Source organism: Mugil cephalus, chromosome 8 (assembly GCF_022458985.1).
Source record: "Mugil cephalus isolate CIBA_MC_2020 chromosome 8, CIBA_Mcephalus_1.1, whole genome shotgun sequence".
Taxonomy (NCBI): Eukaryota; Metazoa; Chordata; class Actinopteri; order Mugiliformes; family Mugilidae; genus Mugil; species Mugil cephalus.
The window spans coordinates 11,565,021-11,588,692 of record NC_061777.1 but is presented as its reverse complement, the minus strand read 5'-3'; the positions used below and the strand labels follow the sequence as shown (position 1 = coordinate 11,588,692).

Here is a 23,672-nt window from a genome sequence, read left to right as displayed (position 1 = left end):
AAAAAAAAAAAAAAAAAAAAAAAAAAAAAAAATGTAGTGAAATGAATTTTAACAGTTCAAGATCAAGATGAGATGTAATAACGTTCAATGATAAAATAAGATAAATATTTGTTATTATTCTAAAAGTGGTAATGCCAATGCCTATGGTACATGTCCCGAGTGAATGGACAAGTGGGCTTTATTTGTTTGTTTGTTTGTTTTTTTACAGGAGAAATAAAGAGCAGATCGAGTTGTTTTCACGCTGGCAGTATTCGGATGAAATGAGGATGATGAGTAGCTTCCTCTCAGAAAAGAGACGCTTCCAGGCCAATCAACGCTCTACTTCTCCATCTATTGGTCCAACCGTGCTACGGCATGAAATTATTTAGTGTAGTATTTAGTTTTTTTTAATAAAATACAATAAAAAGCGAACGTGACCACATTTTTGCGTGGGTCACATCTACAGTATTAACAGTATTTGACTGTAGCGTACTACTTGTAGTCTGAATATTAAAAATGCCATGATCATGAACGCCTGGCTTTACGCATGCGCAACGCGCCATTAAGGGAAATGGTGAGAGAAGTGAGTGAAGTGGGTCTGGAGTTGGCACGAAATCTGAGTTTTCACTCTGATTTGATCAAGTTCAGAGTATGTGCAACTGCAGCTTCGGTTTGCGCCATGTGTTTGTAAACATGTGGTCGAACCTGAAAGGATAATTCAGTCCGTCGGACAGACTGAGGCAGGGTCCTCCTGCTAACAACTCCAGGTAGCGTAATGAGGCGCTAGCTATTATCCTAGCTTTAACCGGGCTGTGTTTTCAAGCTATACAGCCAGCACTATACGGGTTTTAAATGTTGTATACATATTTCGTTGCCGGCTGTGAAGAAAAGTAGTGAATAAATCCTTGTGCTGCGGACCTGGCACTAATAAAGAGTAACGTGCTACGATAGCTAGTTGCTATCACCAGTCATCTGTGCTAGTAGGGAGCTAGCAGGCTAAGTGGTGCTCTTCAAAATAAGATGTCACACACGTAAAAGGCTCTCTCTGCGGCCACATGCAGCACGCTAAGTTATACGTTTGGTCGCATATATTTCTCTGTCTTAAAGTCCAGTTCGTCGTTAGTCTTGTTTCGTATTTCTTGTACGTTTTTAAACGGTACCCATAAGAAAATTGTATTATTTTGAAGTCGGCATGACGCGACTTCAAAATAGTCGCAGTAACTTCCTCTAGCTTCCTCAAAACAAACAGCAGCCAGACAGGCGCCGCTAGATAGATTATTTATGTTTTGTCCTGTCATTAGTATGTTGGTGATAGGGATGTACGATACCTCTATTTGTCCTGTCGACCCGACACCAAGTAATAATAAGGCTAATATCAGGATACCGATACCTTTAGATGTCTACTAAAATTATGACTTTTACAATGAAGTAATTATGAAAAATATATTTCAGAGCTTTGTATAAGAGTTAAACAAGCTGCCAAATAACGGATTTAATTAGTACAATTAAAGACAATCTGTGCGAATCATCAAGTCAACTGATAATCTGATAAAATCACATTTAAAAACATATCTTTCTTAAACTAGAATGAGAATAAGAGCAGTCGCTGTGACTTTGATATCATTCATTTTGGACCAGACAGAGTGGTCTTCAAGTTAGAACTTGACACAACGTGAATTTTGACAACAAAGGTCAGATTCTACATCTCCAACATTTCACATTTATATGTTTTTGTTAAGAAACGACAGCATGTTGACATGATCTACGTGTATAGATCCTGTGATGTTCACTGCGACGTATTTTCACTATATACCTGGATACTGCCTGCCTCTTTGACTTTAAGGGCGTCCATCATAGAGGTCTGTCTCAGGTGCGAGGGCATTGTCCTGAACTCCCTCTCTCCCATGCTTTTATAAATGCCATAAAAGTATTACCAAGTCTGCTTTCACAAGAAACCGTATCGATATTTTAATGTGAAGATCAATTCTAAAAAAAAACACACATCTAGATCAGAAGTATCGGATGTTTGTGGATCGATGCGCACATCCCTAGCTGGTGACTCAACATTATAGTAAAGACAGCAGTAATATGTCAGTATCCTACGTCCTCTTCTTTTTTTTTTTCTTTATACTTAATGTTATTTGTATTAATCAAGCTGGACATAGTACTGTAAAGACCTCTACTACACTTGGAAATTCATTAGGTACACTAATGAAAGCAAACTCATTCCTGCACTTCATGACTCTTATAATGTCCAGTTTGTGTTGAAACAGTATAAGAAAGGTGGTAATTTTGGTGTATGCACTTTGTGGTGTTGTTAAACTGTATTGATTCAACAAAAGAAGTGTTTTAGTTATGTGGCCTAGCCCATTGACTAAAATGAGGATATATAAAATAATAAAAACATGTGTGATTACATGAATACATGAACAGCCCTCTTGGTTATTTTAAACAAATCAATACCACTAGTGTACCTAATGAACTGCAGCCTCCAGAATGACTGTAATGCTGAATCAATGCCTCATTTAAACGGTTTAATTTAATTGTTTGCTTGATGTCCTCTTCTTTCCAGATCTTGTCACTTCTCCTCCTGATGCTGAGAGGTTGATATCACGGATCGTCGCTGCTCTCTGGCTTCCCGGTGATGACGTGAGATCAGCAAATATACATATATATATATATATATTTCCAGAAAGTACAGCAGCGGGAAAACCAACAACTCAAGATGTCCATCACCAACACGCCTACCAGCAACGACGCCTGCCTGAGCATCGTGCACAGCCTCATGTGTCACAGGCAGGGTGGCGAGAGCGAGACCTTTGCCAAACGGGCCATCGAGAGCCTGGTGAAAAAGCTGAAGGAGAAGAAAGACGAGCTCGACTCCCTGATCACGGCTATAACCACCAACGGGGCCCATCCCAGCAAGTGTGTGACCATTCAGAGGACACTTGATGGGCGTCTGCAGGTTGGACAATAAAACTGAAGGCTTCTACTAATGCAAATTATACGTCTGAATGAGTTATGAGTCTTTCACCTTCAGGGTTAAGTCTCTAAGTTAGTTATCAGAATTTCAAAATCACACGTTTCACTAATTAATGGCAGGATGATACAGGAAATCTATCCGACGTTGGTTAAACCCATGCAGTGTGTAATCGTCTTCTCAGAACAAGCCGTATTCTGTGGACTCCAATAATTGATTCAACACTATCTTTGACCTCAGCTCAAGCACAAATCAATTGACTCTGTTCCTGTGTTGTTGTTCTCAGGTGGCCGGCCGTAAAGGGTTCCCACATGTCATCTACGCGCGCCTGTGGCGATGGCCCGACCTGCATAAGAACGAGCTGAAGCACGTGAAATACTGCCAGTTTGCCTTCGACCTCAAGTGTGACAGCGTGTGTGTCAACCCCTACCACTACGAGAGGGTGGTGTCTCCTGGCATAGGTGTGTGTCTCAGAGGTTGTCAGTCGAAGCTACTGAAACAAAGATTTAGGAAGACTGTAGCGATAGAGTTCCACACTGAAACCACTACTGGCTGATAATGGGCCTGTTGTTTGGACGTGTACTCGGAAAAAAAAAATATTCCAGTCTTTTACAACTTTTCACTTTCACAATGTGCTTTATTTCTTACCACATTTCAGTTCATTAAATAGTCTGTTACCTCTAATAAGTTTGACATGAAAGATAAACCACCAAAAACAATGGTAATTACAACCCTCAGCCTCCACTGTATACACTGCTTGGCTGCCCTCTAGTGGCTCGGAGGAGTCTTAAGCGTAAATTATGGCTCTTACAAAAACGCTAAAATATGAGTTTTAATTATCTGTTGCTCATATTCTGTGTTTCCATTACCATTAGAAATGCACAAACCTGAAATATTGCAGATATCCCTGAAACATTTTTACTCTCTCTCATGAGGTGGTTTTTCAGATCGCAAAAGTGCAGTTGAAACACTTCCCCGTCGCTGGAGATGACGCAAGTCCATCCTTCTCAAGTGAAGTCTGACGTGACGATAATTTAAGAGAATTATGGGATATTGTGAGACAAAACTTAACAAGAGTTACAGCTCATTTGAAGAACACCTTTCAATGGAAACATACACAAAGCGCAATTGTACTTGATCAGAATTTCAGAAATGTCACTTTTATTTTGCAAAAAGCAGTAATGGAAACGCAGCTATTGTCACTGGAGTAAACTGAATTTGCCAAATAACTAATGGTGTTTGCACCTTCTGGATAGAGCAGGTGTGTAGAATTGGTTGAAATTGACCCGTTCCTCCTCTTGATCATTTCTCTTCCAGACTTATCAGGACTGAGTCTGAACAATTCTGCAACAAGCTCGACAATGGTGGTGAAGGATGAGTACGATTTCGACGGACAGCAGAGTCTGCCCTCCATTGAGGCGGGGCACTCCCTTCAGACCATCCAGCACCCCCCATCCAGCAGCCGCCCGCCCCTGTCCGAATCATTTGCACCCCCGGCCCTTCTCCCACCTCCCGAGGCTTCCACATCTGCCTCAGCGTCATCCTTCCCCGCTATTAACCCTGGATCAGGCAGTAAGAGTTTTTCATATGTGTACATGCTTCTCAGTCCTGTTATATTTTTGGAGGCAGCAGCAGTGCATTTGTGAGTTTGTATCATACCTCTCGACTGTTTTCTCCTCAGGTGCCAGCTCCAACTGGTCCCGAAACAACAACTTCACCCCCACCATACCGCACCATACCAACGGCCATCTGCAGCACCACCCTCCCATGCCTCATGCGACACATTACTGTAAGTACGCAACGTGATTCGTGCATAAACATTTTGTTTTTGCCCAGAGGAGGCGATCTTTGACGTTGCTGTCTTTCTCTCAGGGCCGGTGCATAATGAGCTTGCCTTCCAGCCTCCTATATCCAATCATCCAGGTGAGAACCCACACGCACATAAACCCCGGGTGGGATTTTTAAGTTGGTAAAGTTTCGACACTGCTCATTTTTAATGCAGAATTCCAAGTTTATCCTGAATCAGTTTTGAAGTTAGACAGAATCTTTCTTCCAGCTCCTGACTACTGGTGTTCCATTGCCTACTTTGAGATGGACGTTCAGGTTGGAGAGACCTTTAAAGTGCCCTCTTCCTGCCCCATCGTGACGGTGGACGGCTACGTCGACCCTTCAGGTGGAGACAGGTTCTGTTTGGGTCAGCTCAGTAACGTACATCGCACTGAAGCCATCGAGAGAGCAAGGTGGGTAACAACACTTGACATTTTGAGGTGATGCTTGTGGTAAAATCTTTGCTTCTGCAAATGTAGTTGCTTAATTTACTGATTATTTTTTTTAAAAATAGTTGATTAATCTGTTGGTTAACCACCATATAATAAACAGAGCTTCCCCTATTAGACTTTATTCAGATGTAATTGTGTAATAATATGTGTAATAATATATTTAAACGTGATGTCTGTGAATGAAGAACCAGTTTAAAACTTCTCGTAAAGTCCAAATGTAGGAAACTGTTATGTATTTGTGCTGGTTTTAAAAGGAAAATTAAAGTATTATTTATCTGCAAAGAGAAGTTTACATGTTTATTTTTATACACAAATTTACTTATATGGGATCAGAATATAAATGAATTAATCAATCAGGTTTAACATTGATGTTCGGTTTGTTTTTGTTTTTTCTCTGAGCCGTCATAATGGTAATAAACTCGACGTTGCTTAGGTTGGTGACTCGTCGCCACCTGAAACTTGGAGGAAAAAATAGACATTAAAAGAGTTTTCCTGTTTAACTTGCGTATGTTCTATAAATGTTACAAACTGTGGTCCGTGTGTCAAGATAAGACTTTGTGGAAACATGGCCTCAAATTGAATAAGCAAGCAGTGGCAGCCTCCTACGTCTTTCTAAATAAACACGAATTTCACAGCAACCGCATCAAACTGTTTTCTCAGAATCTGACCAAATGCAAACAGAGAAAGTAGCTTCACAGCTGCTTCGGCTAAGTGCACATGAATCTGTGTTTATAATCGCTACTGCGTGCAATTGCTTTTTTGTTTCTCTTCAGACCGAGAAAGAAATGTCACGTCTTTGTTCCCACATTGATGGGAGCTGTGCCAGTTCTGTGTCGCTGAATGTTTGTTTAAAGTGAAAACTCCCCTCTCCTCCGCGCTGTTCTCTTCGTCCAGGCTTCACATCGGTAAAGGAGTCCAGCTGGAGTGTAAAGGTGAAGGAGACGTGTGGGTGCGATGCCTCAGCGACCACGCGGTGTTCGTCCAGAGCTACTACCTGGACAGGGAGGCGGGACGAGCCCCCGGAGACGCTGTTCACAAAATCTACCCCAGCGCTTATATCAAGGTAAGGACGCTGCGTTGTAAACTCACTGGACTGTGAGGAAGACGTCATTCAAAGAACTTCTAGGAAACACTTTCCACAACATCTCTTCAGTTTTTCAGGAATAGTTCCCATCTTCTTGCAGTTACACGTCTTTTCCACTCGTGCCTCCAGCTGAGGAGAAACATGTAACCGGCGTTTAAAGTTCCTCCTTGTTGCTCCAGGTGTTTGACCTTCGTCAGTGCCACAGGCAGATGCAGCAGCAGGCGGCGACGGCTCAAGCGGCAGCAGCAGCTCAAGCGGCAGCTGTGGCAGGAAACATACCGGGACCTGGATCGGTTGGAGGGATAGCTCCAGCTATTAGTAAGATCACAGCAGTCACACACACAGACAGATGCATTATCACACGTAGAAACAGTGTGGCTGTGGTTCTGGGTGGCGAGTGTGAGCTACAGCGAAAATTGAATTTGTAGTCGAATCACAAATTTTATTAGTAATTGTGGTGGTGAAGCTAATTTGATGTTACAGAAGTTAAAGATCAACACAAACATTGTTTGGCTTCACTGTTTGCCTCTGGCTCAATGCTTTTATATGAGTAGGGTCCATGGGGCAACTGCAGGGGCGTCGCAACATATTTGGGTTATTAGGCATTTTTCTAATAACCCAAAGGCATTTTTATTAATGTTCCCCCCAAAATTTAAATTAGTTAAATGAGTGAATCCAACGTATTTTTAGTGAAGGAATAAATCAAGGTTATCTTTCAGACGGCACATGCCACACCTGTTAATCTAAGCCTCCTGTACACAGCAGGACCCGCCCCCTATCACAGCTGAGTGATTTAAACCTGTATTATTTGAACAGCTTAATATTAAATGCAAAATGACGTGAAAATGGCCTGAAAAAGGTTGAAGATCCCAGACTGCGTTTTTATATAAGGTCTAGTAGATTTCCGGTTATTTTTGTTACCGGGTAAATTAATAAATCATTTTGATGATAACTTTTCTTTGTTCCATCTGGTTCGGTTCAGGTCATCGATTGTTAGCCTTCACGCTTATCTACTGTTTTCATGGCGAGTCTTTACATCGAAGCATGTCATTCACATCACATGATGCTCACGTGACGACAGGGGAGATGCGATGGCGGAGAGGCCGAAACGGTTGAAAGTGCGGCTTCACTTCGACAGAAGAGACTGTGACAGGCGCAACGTGCCATTTATGCAGCGCTGTAATTTCACGACCGTGGTGATGCACGGCATTAAATACAGAGAGTGTCATGTGTTCAACAATCTCTGTTCACCAAGTCTCAAAATGTCCTATTTGTGCACTTGCACAAGCTCTTATCTCTTGTTTGGAAACTCAATAACATTTATGTTGTTTACACAAAACCATGATCGCCTACTTTACCTGAACTAAAAATTAACAGGAGGAATTTAGAAGGGAATCGATAAAGAATCAGATCAGTGAGCAGAACCGATAACGACATCGGTATCAATAAAATGTCATCGAGTCCCATCCCCAGCTCTGACAGTCAGTTAGGAACTGTTTCAGCTCTAGATACACACATATACACTCACCAGCCACTTTATTAGGTACACCTTGCTAATAAAATAAAAGGTTGGACACCATTTTGCCTTCAGAACTGCCTTAATTCTTCATGTCATACTTTCAATAAGGTATTGGAAACATTCCTCAGAGATTTAGTTGATATTGACATGATAGCATCACGCAGTTGTTGCACATTTGTCAGCTGCACATCTATGATGTGAATCTCCCATTCCACCACATCCCAAAGGTTCTCTATCTACTGGTTTGAGATCTGGTGACTGTGGAGGCCGTTGGAGTTCAGTGAACTCATTGTTCAAGAAACCAGTTTGAGATGATATGAGCTTTGTGACATGGTGCATTATCCTGCTGGAAGTAGCCGTCAGAAGATGGGTCCACTGTGGTCATAAAGGGATGGACGCTGGCAACATTTTCCAGTCTTCTCTTGCCCAATTTTGTTGAGCCTGTGTGAACTGTAGTCTCAGTTTCCTCTTCTTAGCTGACAGGAGTGGCACTTGGTGTGGTTTTCTGCTCCTGTAGCTCATCTTCTTCAAGGTTTGACGTGTTGTGCGTTCAGAGATGGTATTCTGGGTTCCTTGGTTGTAACGAGTGGTTATTTTAGTTGCTGTTGCCTTTCTATCATTTCCAATCAGTCTGCCCATTCTCCTCTGACCTCTCACATCAACAAAATATTTTCGTCCACACAACTGCTGCTCACTGGATATTTTCTCTTTTTTGGACCATTCTCTGTAAACCCTAGAGATGCATGAAACTCCCAGTAGATCAGCAGTTTCTGAAATACTCAGACCAGGCAGTCTGGCATTAACAACCATACCACGTTTACTAAAATCCCCTTTCTTCCCCATTCTGATGCTTGGTTTGAACTTCAGCAAGTTGTCTTGATCACCTCTATGTGTCTATATGCACTGAATTGCAGCCACGTGTGGCTGATTAGCTATTTGCATCAACAAGCAATTGAACAGGTGTACCTAATAAAGTGGCAAGTACGTGTAGAATTCACTTTACATTACGCTCGAGTTGTTTTTGTTGAGTTTATAACCGACCTGATGTAACTCTCCTGTCGTCCCCTCAGGTCTGTCGGCAGCAGCTGGCATCGGAGTGGACGACCTCCGCAGGCTCTGTATTCTCAGGATGAGTTTTGTCAAAGGCTGGGGCCCCGACTACCCGCGTCAGAGCATCAAGGAGACGCCCTGCTGGATCGAGATCCACCTGCACAGAGCCCTCCAGTTACTGGACGAGGTCCTGCACACTATGCCTATAGCAGACCCACAACCTCTGGACTGAGACGCACGAAGCGGCATCGGCATCGAGCCGAAACGCACAGTGGCAGCAGAGAGTCTTTCGCGTGACACTCTGCAAATGAGCCAAAGCCATATATTAAAGATACGTTTGGCTATATTTTTGATAGATGGCTTTGATTTGTGATGACTGGAACGGCGGGCGGCGGGGCCGGAATGAGACGCCACAGGTAACTATCAACAACACGCACACAGACGACCTACAGATCTCCTGAAACTGGAATGTACACTCACACAACCACTCATCAAACAACACAAGAGCAAGTGTGCGCTTCCCAGCAACTCGTGTGTGTGTGTGTGTGTGTGTCCGGGGGATGCTGCTGGTTTTCCCACTGTGTCGGTTTAAGCACGTTCAGTCGACCGTCTGGCTGAGAGGAAGGGGAACAGCGGGGGTTCACGTTGGGGACATCGAGCCGATCGCTGCCTCCCGGGCACCAGACGTAGGGGAGAACGAAATCACACGCACCATGCCGAAAACCAACTCTCATCCTCTGGACTGAAACAAGTCTATGGACTTTTCTTGGTCAGGTATTGTCAAACTACGGGTTTGGACTTTAAAAAAATAAAAATAAAATAATAGTTGCAGGTCTGTGCCTGGTGGGTGTCCGGTGACAAATCTTCTCTGTTACACAAGACACCTTGGTTGACGTCATATCTACACTAACGCTGTGTAGGGTGGTGGTAACACAGCGTACAAAGTGATACATATATATCTAATCGCTTTTGTATCATTTCTTGTTACAACTTCCATCGGACGCTCAAGCGATCACTCTTCGCTCCGCCGCGGCCGCCTCCTCCTCATCTCTTTCAGGTGTGCTTTTTTGGAAGACGCCCTCTTTTTATGCTGCCGCAGGATGAATCTCATACGGCTTCTGTCGACGACTAATCGCCTTCTTCTCCCTCTTTTGCGCTCGGAGCCGAGGAAAGAAAAAGCACCTGGCTGCTTTTGGTTCAGTAAGGTCGAAGTAAGGAGGCGGAGCCGGGACTCGCAGTACAAAGATCAGGGTTCATCAGCGTTTTTTGGCAAACCAAAGTAGTAATTGTTCAGAAAAAAACTGTAATCAGGAAGATTTTTTTATCTCCATTCAACTGCATATAGTTGATAATAATTATACTTATGACTTGCAGCCCTCTCATATATATATATATATATATACATATATATATATGTATATGACTCAATCCAGGTCCCTTGTTTATAGTTTACTGACAAATATAACAGGATATCAAAGTTCACATCATATATTTTCTTGCTTTTATTTTTGTAACGTTTGCATTCATAAATTTGTAGCACTTTACTTTTTTCTTGACTAAATCCAGTAGCCTTTATTCTGAGGTGGTGGTCCTGCTTTACGGAGTAAAGGAGGGACCGGGTCGGTTTCGTAGTTCCTGAGAGAAGAGGCAACTTTGTGATGCATCTGTATTGAAAAACACATGTAACACTAAGACAATCTGCTTTTGCCCTTTCACTCTGTAGACACATTGACACACATCGTAGGCTTTATTTTGACTGGTCTTTGGAGTTGCAGTTTACTTTTTTTTTTTTTTTTTCCTTAATCCATGTAAATAACTTTGTTTTTGAAGTGCATGCCAGTGTTTGCATGAATTTTAATGTCGGAGAGACGCCCCACTTTTTTTTTTTTTTTTTTTAAAAGCAGAGTACTTCACCTGTCCTGCGTTATGCAGGGAAATGAGCTGAATGGAAACCAGCACCTGCTGTGTACCGGTGTTGTGTGTTGTTAGTTTATGAGCTCGACATTAAAGGCACATAGAGGGAAGCTACGCAGTCATAACTGATGTATATTAATTATTTAACCTCCTCAACCTCTCGCTCAGACTCCTGGTGATGTGTGTCTGAACAGCTACGGGGTTTATTCGTATCCTTTCTGTACACTTCTGTGTTCAGTGCAGAAAGTGAAAGAATTGGCACTGTACACCGATCGATCAGACATAACATTATGACCACTGACAGGTGAAGTAAATGACATTGACCATCTTGTGACAGTTCGGTGTTCTGCTGGGAAACTATTGGACCTGGCATTCATTTTTGGAGGATGTTACATGTACCACACACCTAGACCAGACCAGCAGGATGCACAAAAACGGTTTAAGAACAACCAAATTCACTAGATCCCAAACTGATCAAGTATCTGGGGGGATGATCCACAGAGGCCCCTCCCCTCCCCTCAAACCATAGGAGCCAAAGACCCCCACTGACAACTTCCTGTTACCAAACACCATGGGACATCCTCTCTCTGATGAATCACAACTGATGTAGAGGCTCAAGGGAGACTTACACAATATCAGGCAGGTGGTCATAATGTTATGCTTGATCAGTGTATGTTAATGGGCAAATTCAGAACGAACACAAACGCATCACCTGCGCCATGACTGATGCTAATGAAGTAAAACAGGGCCAAGGTTTAGAGGTACATTTAGGTTGGCTCCACATCTCCAAACATTTCAGCTGAAATTTCACTTACAATGAATAAAAAAACACTCGGTTATTCGTCTGTAGCTTCTTATCTAATGTTGAAACAGTAGCGACAATAAGTGGGACACGCAATTGGTCTTTCAACACAAGTCTCTTCCTCTCCACAGCCCCATTCTGCATGTGATACATTTCCTCACGTTGTTTTTAAAAGGCCCTTGTTGACAGTTACACGTCAGTCATTCATCACGGGTTCATTCAGTTCACCTGCCGTCATCAGGATCCCAGTTTTACTCGCCGTCAACAAATTCCCATCTTTGATTATTTCACCTATAATTTGAAAAGTTTGTCTTTTTTTTTTTTTTTTTTTTGGTTAGATAAACTCTCAAGACTGTGCATCCAGTCGACTGAATGGCAGGAAACTGGATATTTTAAAATGATCTGTTACCGAAAGCATTTATGTCTCTGTTTGCTGAGTGGTGTCTGGAGGAAGAAAGGAGGAAAAAAAAAAAATAAAAAGTCTGGTATATTCTATTGTGCTTTTAGGCAGACAGATGTTTTTCTATTACTCGCAGGTATTATAGGAGCCAGAGGAACACTCGGATGAGTTCATGTTGACTACTGTGACAGATTGCATATCTAAAATTGACCTGTATTTCTTATGTGAGAGTCTATAATTAAACATGGCCTGATATTCCCTACGCTCATACCTGTTTGTTTTTTTTCTTATCATGAGTTCAGCTGCACAGTGAGTTCTAAAACACCTACAATTTCAGTCGCATCATGGCAGATTAAGGCATTTTTTTAGCCGTCAGTTATTGCACACTGTGTGTTTGACGTGTCCCCACTTTCCACTGTTGCACCTTTTAAGACACATCTTTATCATATTATCTTGTTGCAGCCATAGTCAGAGGCATGATTTTGATTTCATTTTTGTTTTTTTCGGTGGTCAGATGTCGCTGTAACCTCACAAAACAGATTTTGGCCATAGCTCAGACTTTTAGTTTTGGATTTATTTATTTATTTTTTGGTAATTATGGCTACCCTGGATGACAACCAGGACACGAGGCCTCCTGTTCCTCCGGCTGTCCATGAGGAGCTCGTTGGCCTCTGAGGATATCGAGCTTCAGCTGACGAAGACAAATGATGCATTTAGTAGATTTCATTAAATTCCTTCAAAGCTCTCTCTACATATATTAACCTGGACGGACGTGTGGTAATATGTTAATCATTAGAAGACCAACCTGAAGGCAGTAATGTTGTCTTGCTGGAGTAGGTTTAATAATAATCAAGAGATAAATCAATTTAAAGGTAAGAGCTTCACAGTCATGGTCTTGTTCACTGAGACCCTCAAACTAAAAAAAACAACAAAAAAAAAATGAAATTGTTAAAATCCTCTTCAAGATTCAAGCCCCCCCGGTTATGAACATTCATCAAACCCCACGGTAGTGTTTTCCTGCAGGTGACATTTCACTTCTTACGCAAGTGTTTTTTTTTTCTTCTTGGCAGGTGGTCACATGACTTTGGTGGAGTTGTGAAAGTTGGCAAAAGACCCTCGTCATGTGAGTTTCAAGTGTGCATCACGCACAGATAAAAAAGACCTAAACAAAATCCTTGTATTTACAACTGAGACCAGTCACATGAGTCGGGGAAACTCAACGTGTCCAGTTGCATTTGGTTTTAGAGACAAGGACACGTCTTGTAGCGCACTCAGAAAATCAGTTTAATGTTACCGTCAATAGGATCCTGCAGAACACAGAGGATGGGAGTAAACACGAAGCTTTAAAGTCGCCCTGAAACAAGTTCCTTTAAGTATTTTTAAAACATGACTCACAGTATGTGTCACCTACTCCCGAGTATCTGATCCTACACGGCCAAAAATGTCATTTTGTTGGTGTCCACTATGGCATTTTACAGGGTTTCTGCAGCTTTGAACAAGTGAAATTTAAGATTATTAAGACCTATTTAAGACCTACAAAAAAAAAGAAGGAAAAGGAGAGACCCAAAATTTATTATCATTCAACTATGAACTCAGGACATCCCCAGAGTGGGCTCAATAAATGAGAAACAGAAACATGCCAGGGCCAGAGGGGGTCATACTGCAGATGAAGTGGTCAATGGACGTAAATGTAATTTAAGACCTACAATGCAAAATATGGTTGGATTTAAGACTTTTCAAGGCCTTAAATTGGGATTAAGTCTCTGCGGAAACCATGTTTTGCAGTTTGTAGTTTTCTAGAAAATGATTTGATGTTGATGACTCATACTGCACTCGACCAATCAGAACAGACCTCCTTAATCCCTTTTTTTTCTTTATTTCCATTCAGAAATAGCGCTGCTCCAGGAAAACTTCAAAACACCATTTCACACGAGGAACAAACGACAGGAGTCCGACGTGGCTTTAAACGAAACCGTCTTTATTAAGTAACTTTAATATCAGAAAAATAAAACTCTTAAATTCTCTTTACAGCAAATATATAATATCAGTGCTTTGGCCGCAATAACTTAAAAGGCCGTTATAAAATATAGTCTGCTTTTAAACTCCTGACTCAATTTGAAGAATTTATATATGCCTTAAGACTCCCCCTACATATACATAACAAAAGTGTAGTAAAATTAGCAAATACTTTGAATTGTTGGTACAGCTCAACAGTAAATGTACTTATATATAGATAATCTAAGATACATTTTTTAATAATATACCGTTCTTAATTTGGTGTTGTACAGACATGACAGGCAGCTTGAATCCTTGGCCTTTTTACAGTTGCAGTGTGAAGTTTTACATTGGCGGTAAATGATGAAGACATGCTTGCGATGCACATTCCACTTTCCACTAGGTTTTAACGGCGGCTATCAACACTATTATCACCAAATACTGGAAACTAATATCTAGACTACAAGCAGATAGCACTGACACTCGCCTGCAACCTTTCTGGGTTTCCAACTCTTCATTCACTTAATCAATCGAGAGAGAGAGAGAGAGAAAAAAATAAAGGTAAAAATAAAAAATAAAAAAATCTTATTGTAAACATTTTAATATAGATATATTTATGTATATATGAAATGTAACAAAATAAAAAATAAGTTCTGTGTATTTATCAGTCATTAAACAGTAATATTTTATATAATACATACACAAAAATGTCACTAGATTTAAACCGAGGGCCGACCGTGTATTGCATTCCCCCAGAGAGAGAGAGAGAGAAAGAACGAGAGCGAAGACCCTCCGCAGAGCTGAAGTAAAATATATATCGTAGTATAATGATGGGACGGATAGGAGACTCGAGGGCGCGGGACAAGATGTGTGGTTTTTTTTTTTTGCACTTTTGGGACTCGTTTGGTTCCGTTTCCTCGAGAAAACTCAGTGACCCACGAAAGGGACAATTTTTTTTTTTTTTTTAAGAAACAGAGCGAAAGCGATAACGCCTCCAAAACACTGCTTACAGCTGGAATGCCAGACGGACTGCAGTCCAATGTCCACACAACAAAGCAACAGTATTGACCTTACGTGGTGCCGGTCCCAGATGAAATCATTCCAGCTGCCTCCCCCTCCTCCCTTCCCTTCCCCTCGGCCGCGTCCCCTCAACTTGTTCAGTCCCGTAAAAGTCTAGAGACGCCGGTGTTTAAAGCTAAGGTTTGAGATGATTTCCACCAATTTGCGCGTTGTCTACACTTTTACCGAAGACGAGCCGATGACGGATCGGCGCGCGGGAGGGGGAGGAAAGGCAAAAAACAAAAAAAAAAAAATAACAATGCGCTCGTCCCAGCTTGTCAATAGTGTGATAAGACATGGCGTGTGCTTAGTGGTGCACAGCGCTGAACAGAAGCCGAGTGTGTACCATCGAAGTGTCTCGCGAACGAAGACAAACACAGACACTGAAATATCGTAGGAAAGCAGAAGGGATGTGTCTGCGTACGTGTTCCAGCTCCAGTTAGTTTGAGCTCTGTAATTAAAAACCAGAGGAGTTTAATTTATCTTCTGCTTCCTTGACAGGATAATATATGAGATGATTTTTTTTTTTTTTTTTTGCATAGGCCAGGCAAGATAAGATGTGGGACTGTAAAGCAACGGGTGGCCTTCATCTCAATTTGACATCCCAGTGGAATTATTTTACTTTTGACTGCTTAAGGAGTGACGAGGTCAGCCACAGGGCGGTGCAGTCCAAGTGAATCAACATTCAAGTGAAAGAAAGGGATATTACTGAGATGGCTTTATAAGAAAGGAAGAAAAAATAAATGAAATAAAAATAAAAAATTGCCAGACGACTGTCCGTACAGTACGGGGATTTGTTCCAGATCACAGCTGTCTTCGCAGTAGCGTTTCAGATTATATATATATATATCAGCTCCTCTGGCCCCCAGGTGAGGTTTAAGTAATTAGCCACGCTTACACCGTCTACAAAAGTGACCGCAATGCCGGGGAAGAGGAATGTTGCCAAAGGTACGAGCTGTGCATATCTTTCTGCCTGAAATCTGGCACATGGTTTCCCACAAAACAATGTCACCAACATACAAACTAAGAGGCAACTTAAGAAAATAAAAGAGGGGAAAACTGTGAAGACACAACTAAAACGAGAGTGTTTGGTGCTGAAAGGATGAAGCAATACTACATACTTCAGAAATCAAATTAGTAAGCAAAAGAAAGCATCCCTATGATAAAACCTTGGTTCCACCAAGATGTATTTAAGAGATTAAACAAAAAAAAAAAAAAATACATTAAGACTTCGGTCTGTCGGCTTGTGTTCTTTTGAGCCCAGGATCTTTGTAGATAGTGTTGTGAGTTAATTATAGGCTTTCCAAAAAGGCCACAAGTCTGAAGACAGAGCAACACTGTGTTGTGTCCGCTGAACCGGTTGTTTCTTTTGTTTACTCGGAACGGAATCAGGCACAAGTTTAGCGTAAACAGTTTTTTTTTTTTTTTTTTTTTTAGGTATAAATGGAAAGCTACGTGGCGATACGAAAAGTGGTGTAACATCCCAGTACTCTACAAAAAAAACAAAACAAAACAAAGGAGTTACCCACTTGTTGGTTCTATTCTGGGAAAGAAAGAACCCTGAGACGACAAGAGGCTGACACTGGAGTGTGACAACTTTGCAGTTGAAGGTTGGACCCAGTGGGGTTTTAAAAAGCCTGGGTGGGTGCGTTTTGCATGCGGATCAATCGGCGATGCTCAAAGAGTCGGATTTACGATCTGCAGAATGTAAACATCCTTTTTTTTTTTTAAACGATCCTATTAATGTTTTCTCAAATTATGTGACATAAGAAGGTGGAGTCTGAGAGGAGGGTGTAGCGTATCGGGTTCACTGCAGCATCTGAATTTTGTAGTATACGACTCTGTGTTTCCTGACACGAGCACAAAAGGGCTGGACCATAGTTCGTCACATAAAATCTGTAGCAGCAAATTTAAAAAAAGAAAAAAAAGAAAAGAAAGAAGGAAAAATAAATTTTTGAGATGTAGACCAAAATTAAAAAAAAAAAAACCTTGACTTTGGCCCGAAAGTCAATGTTATGTTTCTAATAGCATTCAATATAGATTTAGAAGAAATTAAATGTATAGATAGGCAGAAAACAATTACTAAAAGGATAAAGGAGAAAAGAAAATGTAAATCAGAAATCCTATATATACAAAGGTATATGTATATATATGTATATCCCGACCCACCCAATGCTACATGGAGGGCTTGTGACCCTCCCGTTGATCAATCAATGAAGGAAGAAGACTTCACAATACAGGCACGTGGCTGAACAACCCTAACCCATGCCCTAATTAAAGATCATTCCTAATTCGCCTACTCACATATCGACCAAACACCGGCTTCAACAGTGCCGGAGTGGTGAAGAAAAACCTAGACGCTTATTCGGGGTCAGTTTTGTAAGTTCCCCCCACGCGGGTTACGAGTGTCGGGGAGGCTGATCCCTCGTCAAGGTGATCGAGATCGCCGTCAAGGTGGACAGATTAAAATCACATATTGCGGAGCTGAATGGCCTGCGTGGCTGGGGACAGGCACACGGGGCACGCAGCTTTTGGACCCTGGCATATCTGGGTGGCACAATCTAGACAGAAGAGGTTATGGCCGCAAGGAACCAAGGCGGCGATCACCTGGTTATCCATACAGTTGATGCATATCTCCTGCCCTCTTCCCACTGATCCGAGCCCCGGGCGATAGGAGAGGGAGGATTCGGGAGGAGAGGACGAGGAGGCGGTGCTTTCTCCGGAGGAGGAGAAGGCCGAGCTGTACGAGGGGAACCTCTGGGCGTCGAGGGTCCCGGCCGAGCCGAAAGGACCGCGGAGAACCCGCTGGGCCTGAGGGTGCTCCAAGGCTTCGATCACCGGGAAGGTTGGAGAAAGCCGGGGCGTCCCAGGCTGACTGGTCTGGAGGCATCGATAACAACACTCATTACGTAATGTCACTACAACCTTATCCCTTTCTAAAATTCAAAAACACGTCCCACGTTTTACAGATTCAGACACTATACATTTAAAATACTGTAAATGAGGCTGGTGTATAGTCATACTTCAGACACAACCACTCTAAATAAAGCAAAAAAAAAAAAAAAAACATGCTTTCAGCTATTTTTATGTCTGCACAGAAGGTCATAAGCTGTTGAATTTCACATACCTGAGACTGGAGAGCATCGAACGCCTGGGGGGGCTGGTGGTCCACGAAGGCGCTCCAGATGTGTGGCTGTGCAGGAGGAGGGTGTGAGGCGTGGGCAGTGGAAATGGTTAATGGGTCAAATCCTGAGGAGGAGCCTCCGCCCCCCAGGCCGACCAGCTCCTCAGACCCAACGGGAAGGAGACTCTCCCCGAACCAGAAACTCGTACTGCCGCCACCGCCGCCGCCGCCGCCGCCGCCGCTGTTGTTGTTGTTGTTAGCGTTGGCATTATATGGACAGTTCGGGCTGAAATCTGACATTCGATTGCCGTTCCCGCCGCCGTAGAAAGAATCGGCCGAGCTGGAGCCGCTGCCCAGAGAACTGGAGCTGTCGTTGCGGTAGGTGGAAGACATCTTGACGCCGCTGCTAATATTGCTATTGACTCGCTGAGTACCGTTGACGTTCCCCGGCAGCATGCTGCCGCCAGCTGGCGATGAGGTCCCTGCGTGGAGCCAACCGGCCTCCCCCAACCCGGCGGGCCCCGCGGAGGCCTCGAAGCTGACGTCCGTCCCGTTGAACTGGAAGTCGTTGTTGTCCACGCCTGGAACCTCGATGCCCCCGCAGGTCCCGGTGCGGAGGGCGATGTGCGCCTCGATCTCCTCCCTCGCCCGGTCCACGTTCTCCGGCATCCCGGTGACCTCGAACACGGGCTCTTTGTCGCGACTCGGCGTCACAATGTAGGTGTGCGTCTGTTGCTGAATGCGTTTGATGGTTGCCCCTAAAAAAAAAAAAAAAAAAAAAGATATAACCAGAAGGATTTTAACATAAATTGTCCATTAAATACTGGAAATTAAACACTCCCCCCTTCCAATAAAATCTGACTTTGAAGCTGGAAGCGGCACAGCTGTGCAGTAATTACAGCACTGAGCTGCAGGCGGTCCTGGTGACTCACCTAGCTTAAGTGCACAACACAGAGTTCCAGTCTAGAGTGCGAACCTCTTAAGGTGACAACGCTAAATATAAAAAAAAATAACAGATCTTGGCATCCTGGACTATAATCAAAAACATAAAGAGCACAGTTAATGAAAACCTCACCAAGGTTTTTCCTTTAATGCTTTTAAACGCAAATCTTGAACGTCGAATTTGACACAGTTTTCCCCCCTCACCGTTATCAAATGTGCCGTCATTTTTGACTTTGCCACCTCGCTCTCTGCGGTGCAGTGGCACATGGCTGATAAGTGCTGCAGTTCAATTTACAAATCGACCCTGGGACTTTCTCACACGAAGGTGGTAATGTCAACAGAGCAAGGGGTTAAAGAGGGAAGAATGTGACCTTCTGGAAAGGAGCGGAGCTTATTATAGACTTTGGATAGACTAGAAACACTCCGGGTTTTACTTAAGAAAAATTTTCTTGTTTACCAAGAAACAAAAGGGATCTTAGGGGATAACTTCTGACATTATACAACATATTTTGTTTTTAATTACGACATGAGCTCTCTCGAGTGCGCGACAGTGATTATACAAGCTTATTGGTTTTCCAGTCATGTCGAATTAAGTGCCTGCGCTGATATCTTATTATCTCTCTTTACAACATTATGGCCAGCGGCAGGAACAGACACGAACACCGTAATAAAGAAAGGATTAAAAGACCCACCTTTGGGACCCACGACCAACCCAACAACACGATACGGTACCCGCACCTGTAGGGTCAAACACATAAAACAAATGAGCATCGAGAGGTAATATTTATAACACCTAGTTGTTTTTTTATGGCTGTGTTGCCGACCTGAATGGTTGTCTGTCCGGGCAGGGCAGGGGCCCCTACGCCGGTCGCAGCAGGCACAGGGCCCGTCTTGTTTCGAGAAGCTCTGATGAGGGAGAAATGTTCAGCTGCCGACAGGATCTCCCTCTTCGCCATGGCCACATCTTCCTTGCGCCCCGTCACAACAAAGACCGGCTGCTCGCCCCTCACCGGCGTTTTAATGTAGGTGTTGGTCTTGGCCCGGAGTGCCTTAATCTTACAGCCTGTCGGTGTAAAGTTAAAGAGCAGAGGAAAGAGGAAAAAAAAAAGGGGGGGAGGCGGGGGGAAGTTGGGTTATTTCTGTCTGGGTTTTTTAACATTCACCACATTACATAAACATATTAAACTCTGAAACTCAAAACTGGACTAACAAAAGATCACGGCGGGTGCAATTTAAGTTTCCAGCAGTTAATGGCATTTTAAAGTTGCATAGCACATAAATTAAATATTCCTTTCAGCAGTGGTTGAGAGTCCAACATCATTACCAGAGCCATTTCCTGTTGTTGTCAACACTGCAGTGTGTGTGTGTGTGAGTGTGTGTGTGTGTGCACCCTCCCCCAACTGGTTTAAAACACGACACAATAACACTCTCTCAACTCTGCCATGTTTCGTCTTTATGTAAAATCGCAGACAAACTCATTGGGTCGTGTTAAAAAAAAGCGAGTCGTGTTTGGTTGAAATCAACCTAATCTTCATTAATGTCACGGAGACAACTATAAGGTAACAGCTGATGTGGCAGAGCAATGGAGACCAACACGACTCCTCTTCATGTTCTCCTCCCAGACAAAGACGAGCCCTGGTCGGGGCTGAGGAGGATAAAGTCTTCTCTGTCATTGTCAGCCGAGAACAAATAAAACATCCACAACGCCGACGAGTCGCCCAAGCGAGAGGACTCATGAGGATGTGTTGACTGATATAACTTCTGGTGTAAACTTGTCTGAGGAGTGGTGATGACCCAGATATAGTGCTAAGCTAAGTTAGCCGCATTAAAGCTAACGTCAACTCTTGTGGGGAAGAAAAAAAAAATATGCTAAAATTATGGTTCAGGTTTAATTAAAGGCGAGTTTTAATTTGTTTAATCTGTGTACAGAAACCCGCCTGACACATATCAAAAAGTATAATTTAGAAAATGTTACTCGGTGATAATCGTTATGGCCAAGTGAGGATGACAACAATAAGTTGATACTAACAAGCTAACAGTTCCCACTAGCTGCAGAATAAATTCTTTAACATGTAACCCTGTAATAGATTTATTTATTTATTTATTCTCACTTTCAAAGCCGTTTACACCATAATTAGTTTCATGTCCTTCAACCAACTTTTTGTCCAAACTCCCTTCAACTATGCGAGGTTAGCTCAGCCCGGAGCTATCCGGGAGGGACACGGGCTCCACTCACCCTGCCTGCCCACGATCTCCGCGACGTGCTCGGAGCTCGGCACGGCCACACACTCGGTCGTGTTTACGCTCTTTCTCCGAGTCAGCAGCGACGGCTCGGCCTCGTAGCCCGGCTCCCCGTACACACCGGGAGGTAGCATGGCCATGCTGCTAGCCGGCGGTAAGGAGCCGCTGCCGCCGCCGCCGCCACCACCGCCGACTCCGGTTTCGTCCAGCTCGTCCCCGCTGTACACCGGCACCGGCTCCATACCGGACGGCATCACGCAGCTCCCCGGCCCCGACGAGGGGTGTTGGTGGCGATGGGCCTGAGCTAGCAACGAGGGGTCCACGGCTCCAACTTCTGTCTCGTCGTCCTCGAGAGCTGCCGCTTTGTTACTTTCATCTCCGGAGGGCGGTCGGTGTAGCGGCAGGGGCTTCAAGTCGAGTACCGTACCGAGGAGGTTGAAATGAGAAACCGAGGAGAGCTGGTGGTGGTGGTGGTGGTGGTGGTGGTGGGGAAAGGACGGGGTCTCGTCCGCTTGTTCTGGGGTCCGTCTCTGGGTGCCGTGGTGCTCCTCAAGGCCCATACCGGCGAAAGCGTGCACTAGCGGCGGCGGGACCTCGGACTCTCCCTCTTCGGCCTCCAGCAAAGACGTGCTGCTCGGCATGATGCAAGACTTTGAGAATATTGCCGTCAAACAAAAGGAGAAAAAATACCTATATTGATAATGAATTAAATTTGTTTTGGTTTTACAAAAGCTAAAAAGCGACCAGCGCCTGTGAGTTCAAATGTGTGGCTTTTGTTTTGTCTTTTCCAGCTCTCCATGCAGGCAGGCAGCCCTCCCTATGCTGTAATCTCGCGGCGCTGGTTCACGCGATACTTTGTTGTGGGACCAGCCGCGTCTTGACAACATGATTCATAGAAATGGAGGACTTTTTTTTTTTTTTTTTTAAACTTTATTCATGGAAATATTTATTAAAAAAAAAAAAAACATGATAAACAGGTTACAGATGCACCGACAACAATTGAACATGCTCTCGAGGAAAGGTACCACTTATATAACACAATCATACATAAAACCACAAAACTACAATAACACCACAAAAGACTAGTCTTCACAGTTTTGGAATTAGTGCAATGTTTTCACCTCTTATAATTTCAGCCTTTTAACAAAAACAAAACAAAACAACAACAACAACAAACGCCTATTTAGGAAATAGCCAAAGTAAATTGAATATTGTTCATGAATATTTTGGAGCTTATGCATGATCCTAAGGACTGTAGAGGCAAATTAGCAGCTCTGCTACAATCCGGTATATTTACAACCATATTTTCCCATATTGTTGTTCATCAATGTAAACTGTCCATACCCAAATACATTTATTTTATTATTTTTTTTTCTGTTTCTTCTGAAAGACACGACTCTGAAGCTTCTATCACAAAAGTCTGAATCACTCTACTTGAGTAATCAAAGTTGGCACACAGTTAAAAAATGGGTTGGGTTGGGTTTGCCTGATTTTTTGGAAAAATGTGATTGTTGGTTGAATCCCATAATGGCCTTTGTCAATAAAATCATTTACATATTGTATGCAGCATTTACTCAAAACACAACTTGTGTACAGAGCTCTGACCGCCGTCCCATATATGACCCAGTGGGTTAAAGTGTCCAGGTAAGCGTTCACATAGTATTTGAAGACAGTAAGGTTGGATTTTTGCTTTGAAAACTTGCTGGCATGTATATGAAATGTTGATAAGATGAAAAACATCTAGCTTTCTATTTAATAACAAATTAAGACCAGTTCAAAGTCTACAGTGAGATACAAATTCTTCCAAACAAATATTGATGCAGGTTTGCTAATTGTAGCTCTTTGGATTAACTCCCTTATACATATATTATTTGAACGGATCTGAGTTTCCTATATACAATTCTGGTAGTGTTGGCTGAGTTATAACTCGATAACAAAGCTCTAATGGCGGATGGAATCAAATCCAGAATGATAGAAAACTGTTTAGGCCACACAGGAATGTTAAATTCTGTTAGAGGAAAACGCATTCAGTGTGCATCATGCATGCCAATCTTGTCTCGCTGTCATGATTGGATGTTCATGCCATTGTAAGTGTTTACAGATCCTGCTCCACCCGGTTGTTAATAGACACTGACTGTTGAACTTAATTTAATTTTAAATACAAACCGACCATAAATCAAACAGTTGGCTGCCAGGATGTTAGCCAGAAATATTTTCAAATGGTAATACACCCCTACAAGAAACCATCCCTGCAGGCCTGTGTCTGTGAGGGATTCCTGTTCACTCTCTTACACTAATATGGGA

At 42.9% G+C, this 23,672-nt stretch overlaps 2 protein-coding genes across 2 annotated transcripts; one reads left to right on the top strand and one right to left on the bottom strand.

Annotated features, from left to right (window-relative positions):
• Nucleotides 1-543: 543 nt before the first annotated feature.
• Nucleotides 544-11,064, top strand: LOC125012591 (mothers against decapentaplegic homolog 4-like). The gene is made up of 10 exons (XM_047592603.1): nt 544-746; nt 2,552-2,944; nt 3,246-3,420; nt 4,277-4,531; nt 4,641-4,748; nt 4,832-4,882; nt 5,016-5,199; nt 6,133-6,301; nt 6,502-6,640; nt 8,912-11,064. Exons 2-10 carry the CDS (start codon nt 2,705-2,707, stop codon nt 9,121-9,123), a joined length of 1,533 nt encoding a protein of 510 aa, XP_047448559.1. The 5' UTR covers nt 544-746; nt 2,552-2,704; the 3' UTR covers nt 9,124-11,064.
• A 2,900-nt stretch (nt 11,065-13,964) lies between these two features.
• Nucleotides 13,965-22,845, bottom strand: LOC125012622 (RNA-binding protein MEX3B-like). The gene is made up of 5 exons (XM_047592672.1): nt 21,364-22,845; nt 19,952-20,190; nt 19,820-19,865; nt 18,189-18,943; nt 13,965-17,941 (listed from the first exon to the last, which is right to left on the bottom strand). Exons 1-5 carry the CDS (start codon nt 22,007-22,009, stop codon nt 17,531-17,533), a joined length of 2,097 nt encoding a protein of 698 aa, XP_047448628.1. The 5' UTR covers nt 22,010-22,845; the 3' UTR covers nt 13,965-17,530.
• Nucleotides 22,846-23,672: the final 827 nt, after the last annotated feature.

Bases quoted from the DNA above. Each gene is read 5' to 3' on its own strand.
- LOC125012622 (XM_047592672.1), bottom strand. From the start codon at position 22,009: ATGCCGAGCAGCACGTCTTTGCTGGAGGCCGAAGAGGGAGAGTCCGAG. The intron at 20,191-21,363 runs GTGAGTGGAGCC...TTACACCGACAG, and splicing joins GGAGATCGTGGGCAGGCAGG to GCTGTAAGATTAAGGCACTC. The intron at 18,944-19,819 runs GTGGGTCTTTTA...TTTTTTTTTTAG, and splicing joins GTTGGTCGTGGGTCCCAAAG to GGGCAACCATCAAACGCATT.
- LOC125012591 (XM_047592603.1), top strand. From the start codon at position 2,705: ATGTCCATCACCAACACGCCTACCAGCAACGACGCCTGCCTGAGCATC. The intron at 2,945-3,245 runs GTTGGACAATAA...TGTTGTTCTCAG, and splicing joins CACTTGATGGGCGTCTGCAG to GTGGCCGGCCGTAAAGGGTT. The intron at 3,421-4,276 runs GTGTGTGTCTCA...TTTCTCTTCCAG, and splicing joins GGTGGTGTCTCCTGGCATAG to ACTTATCAGGACTGAGTCTG.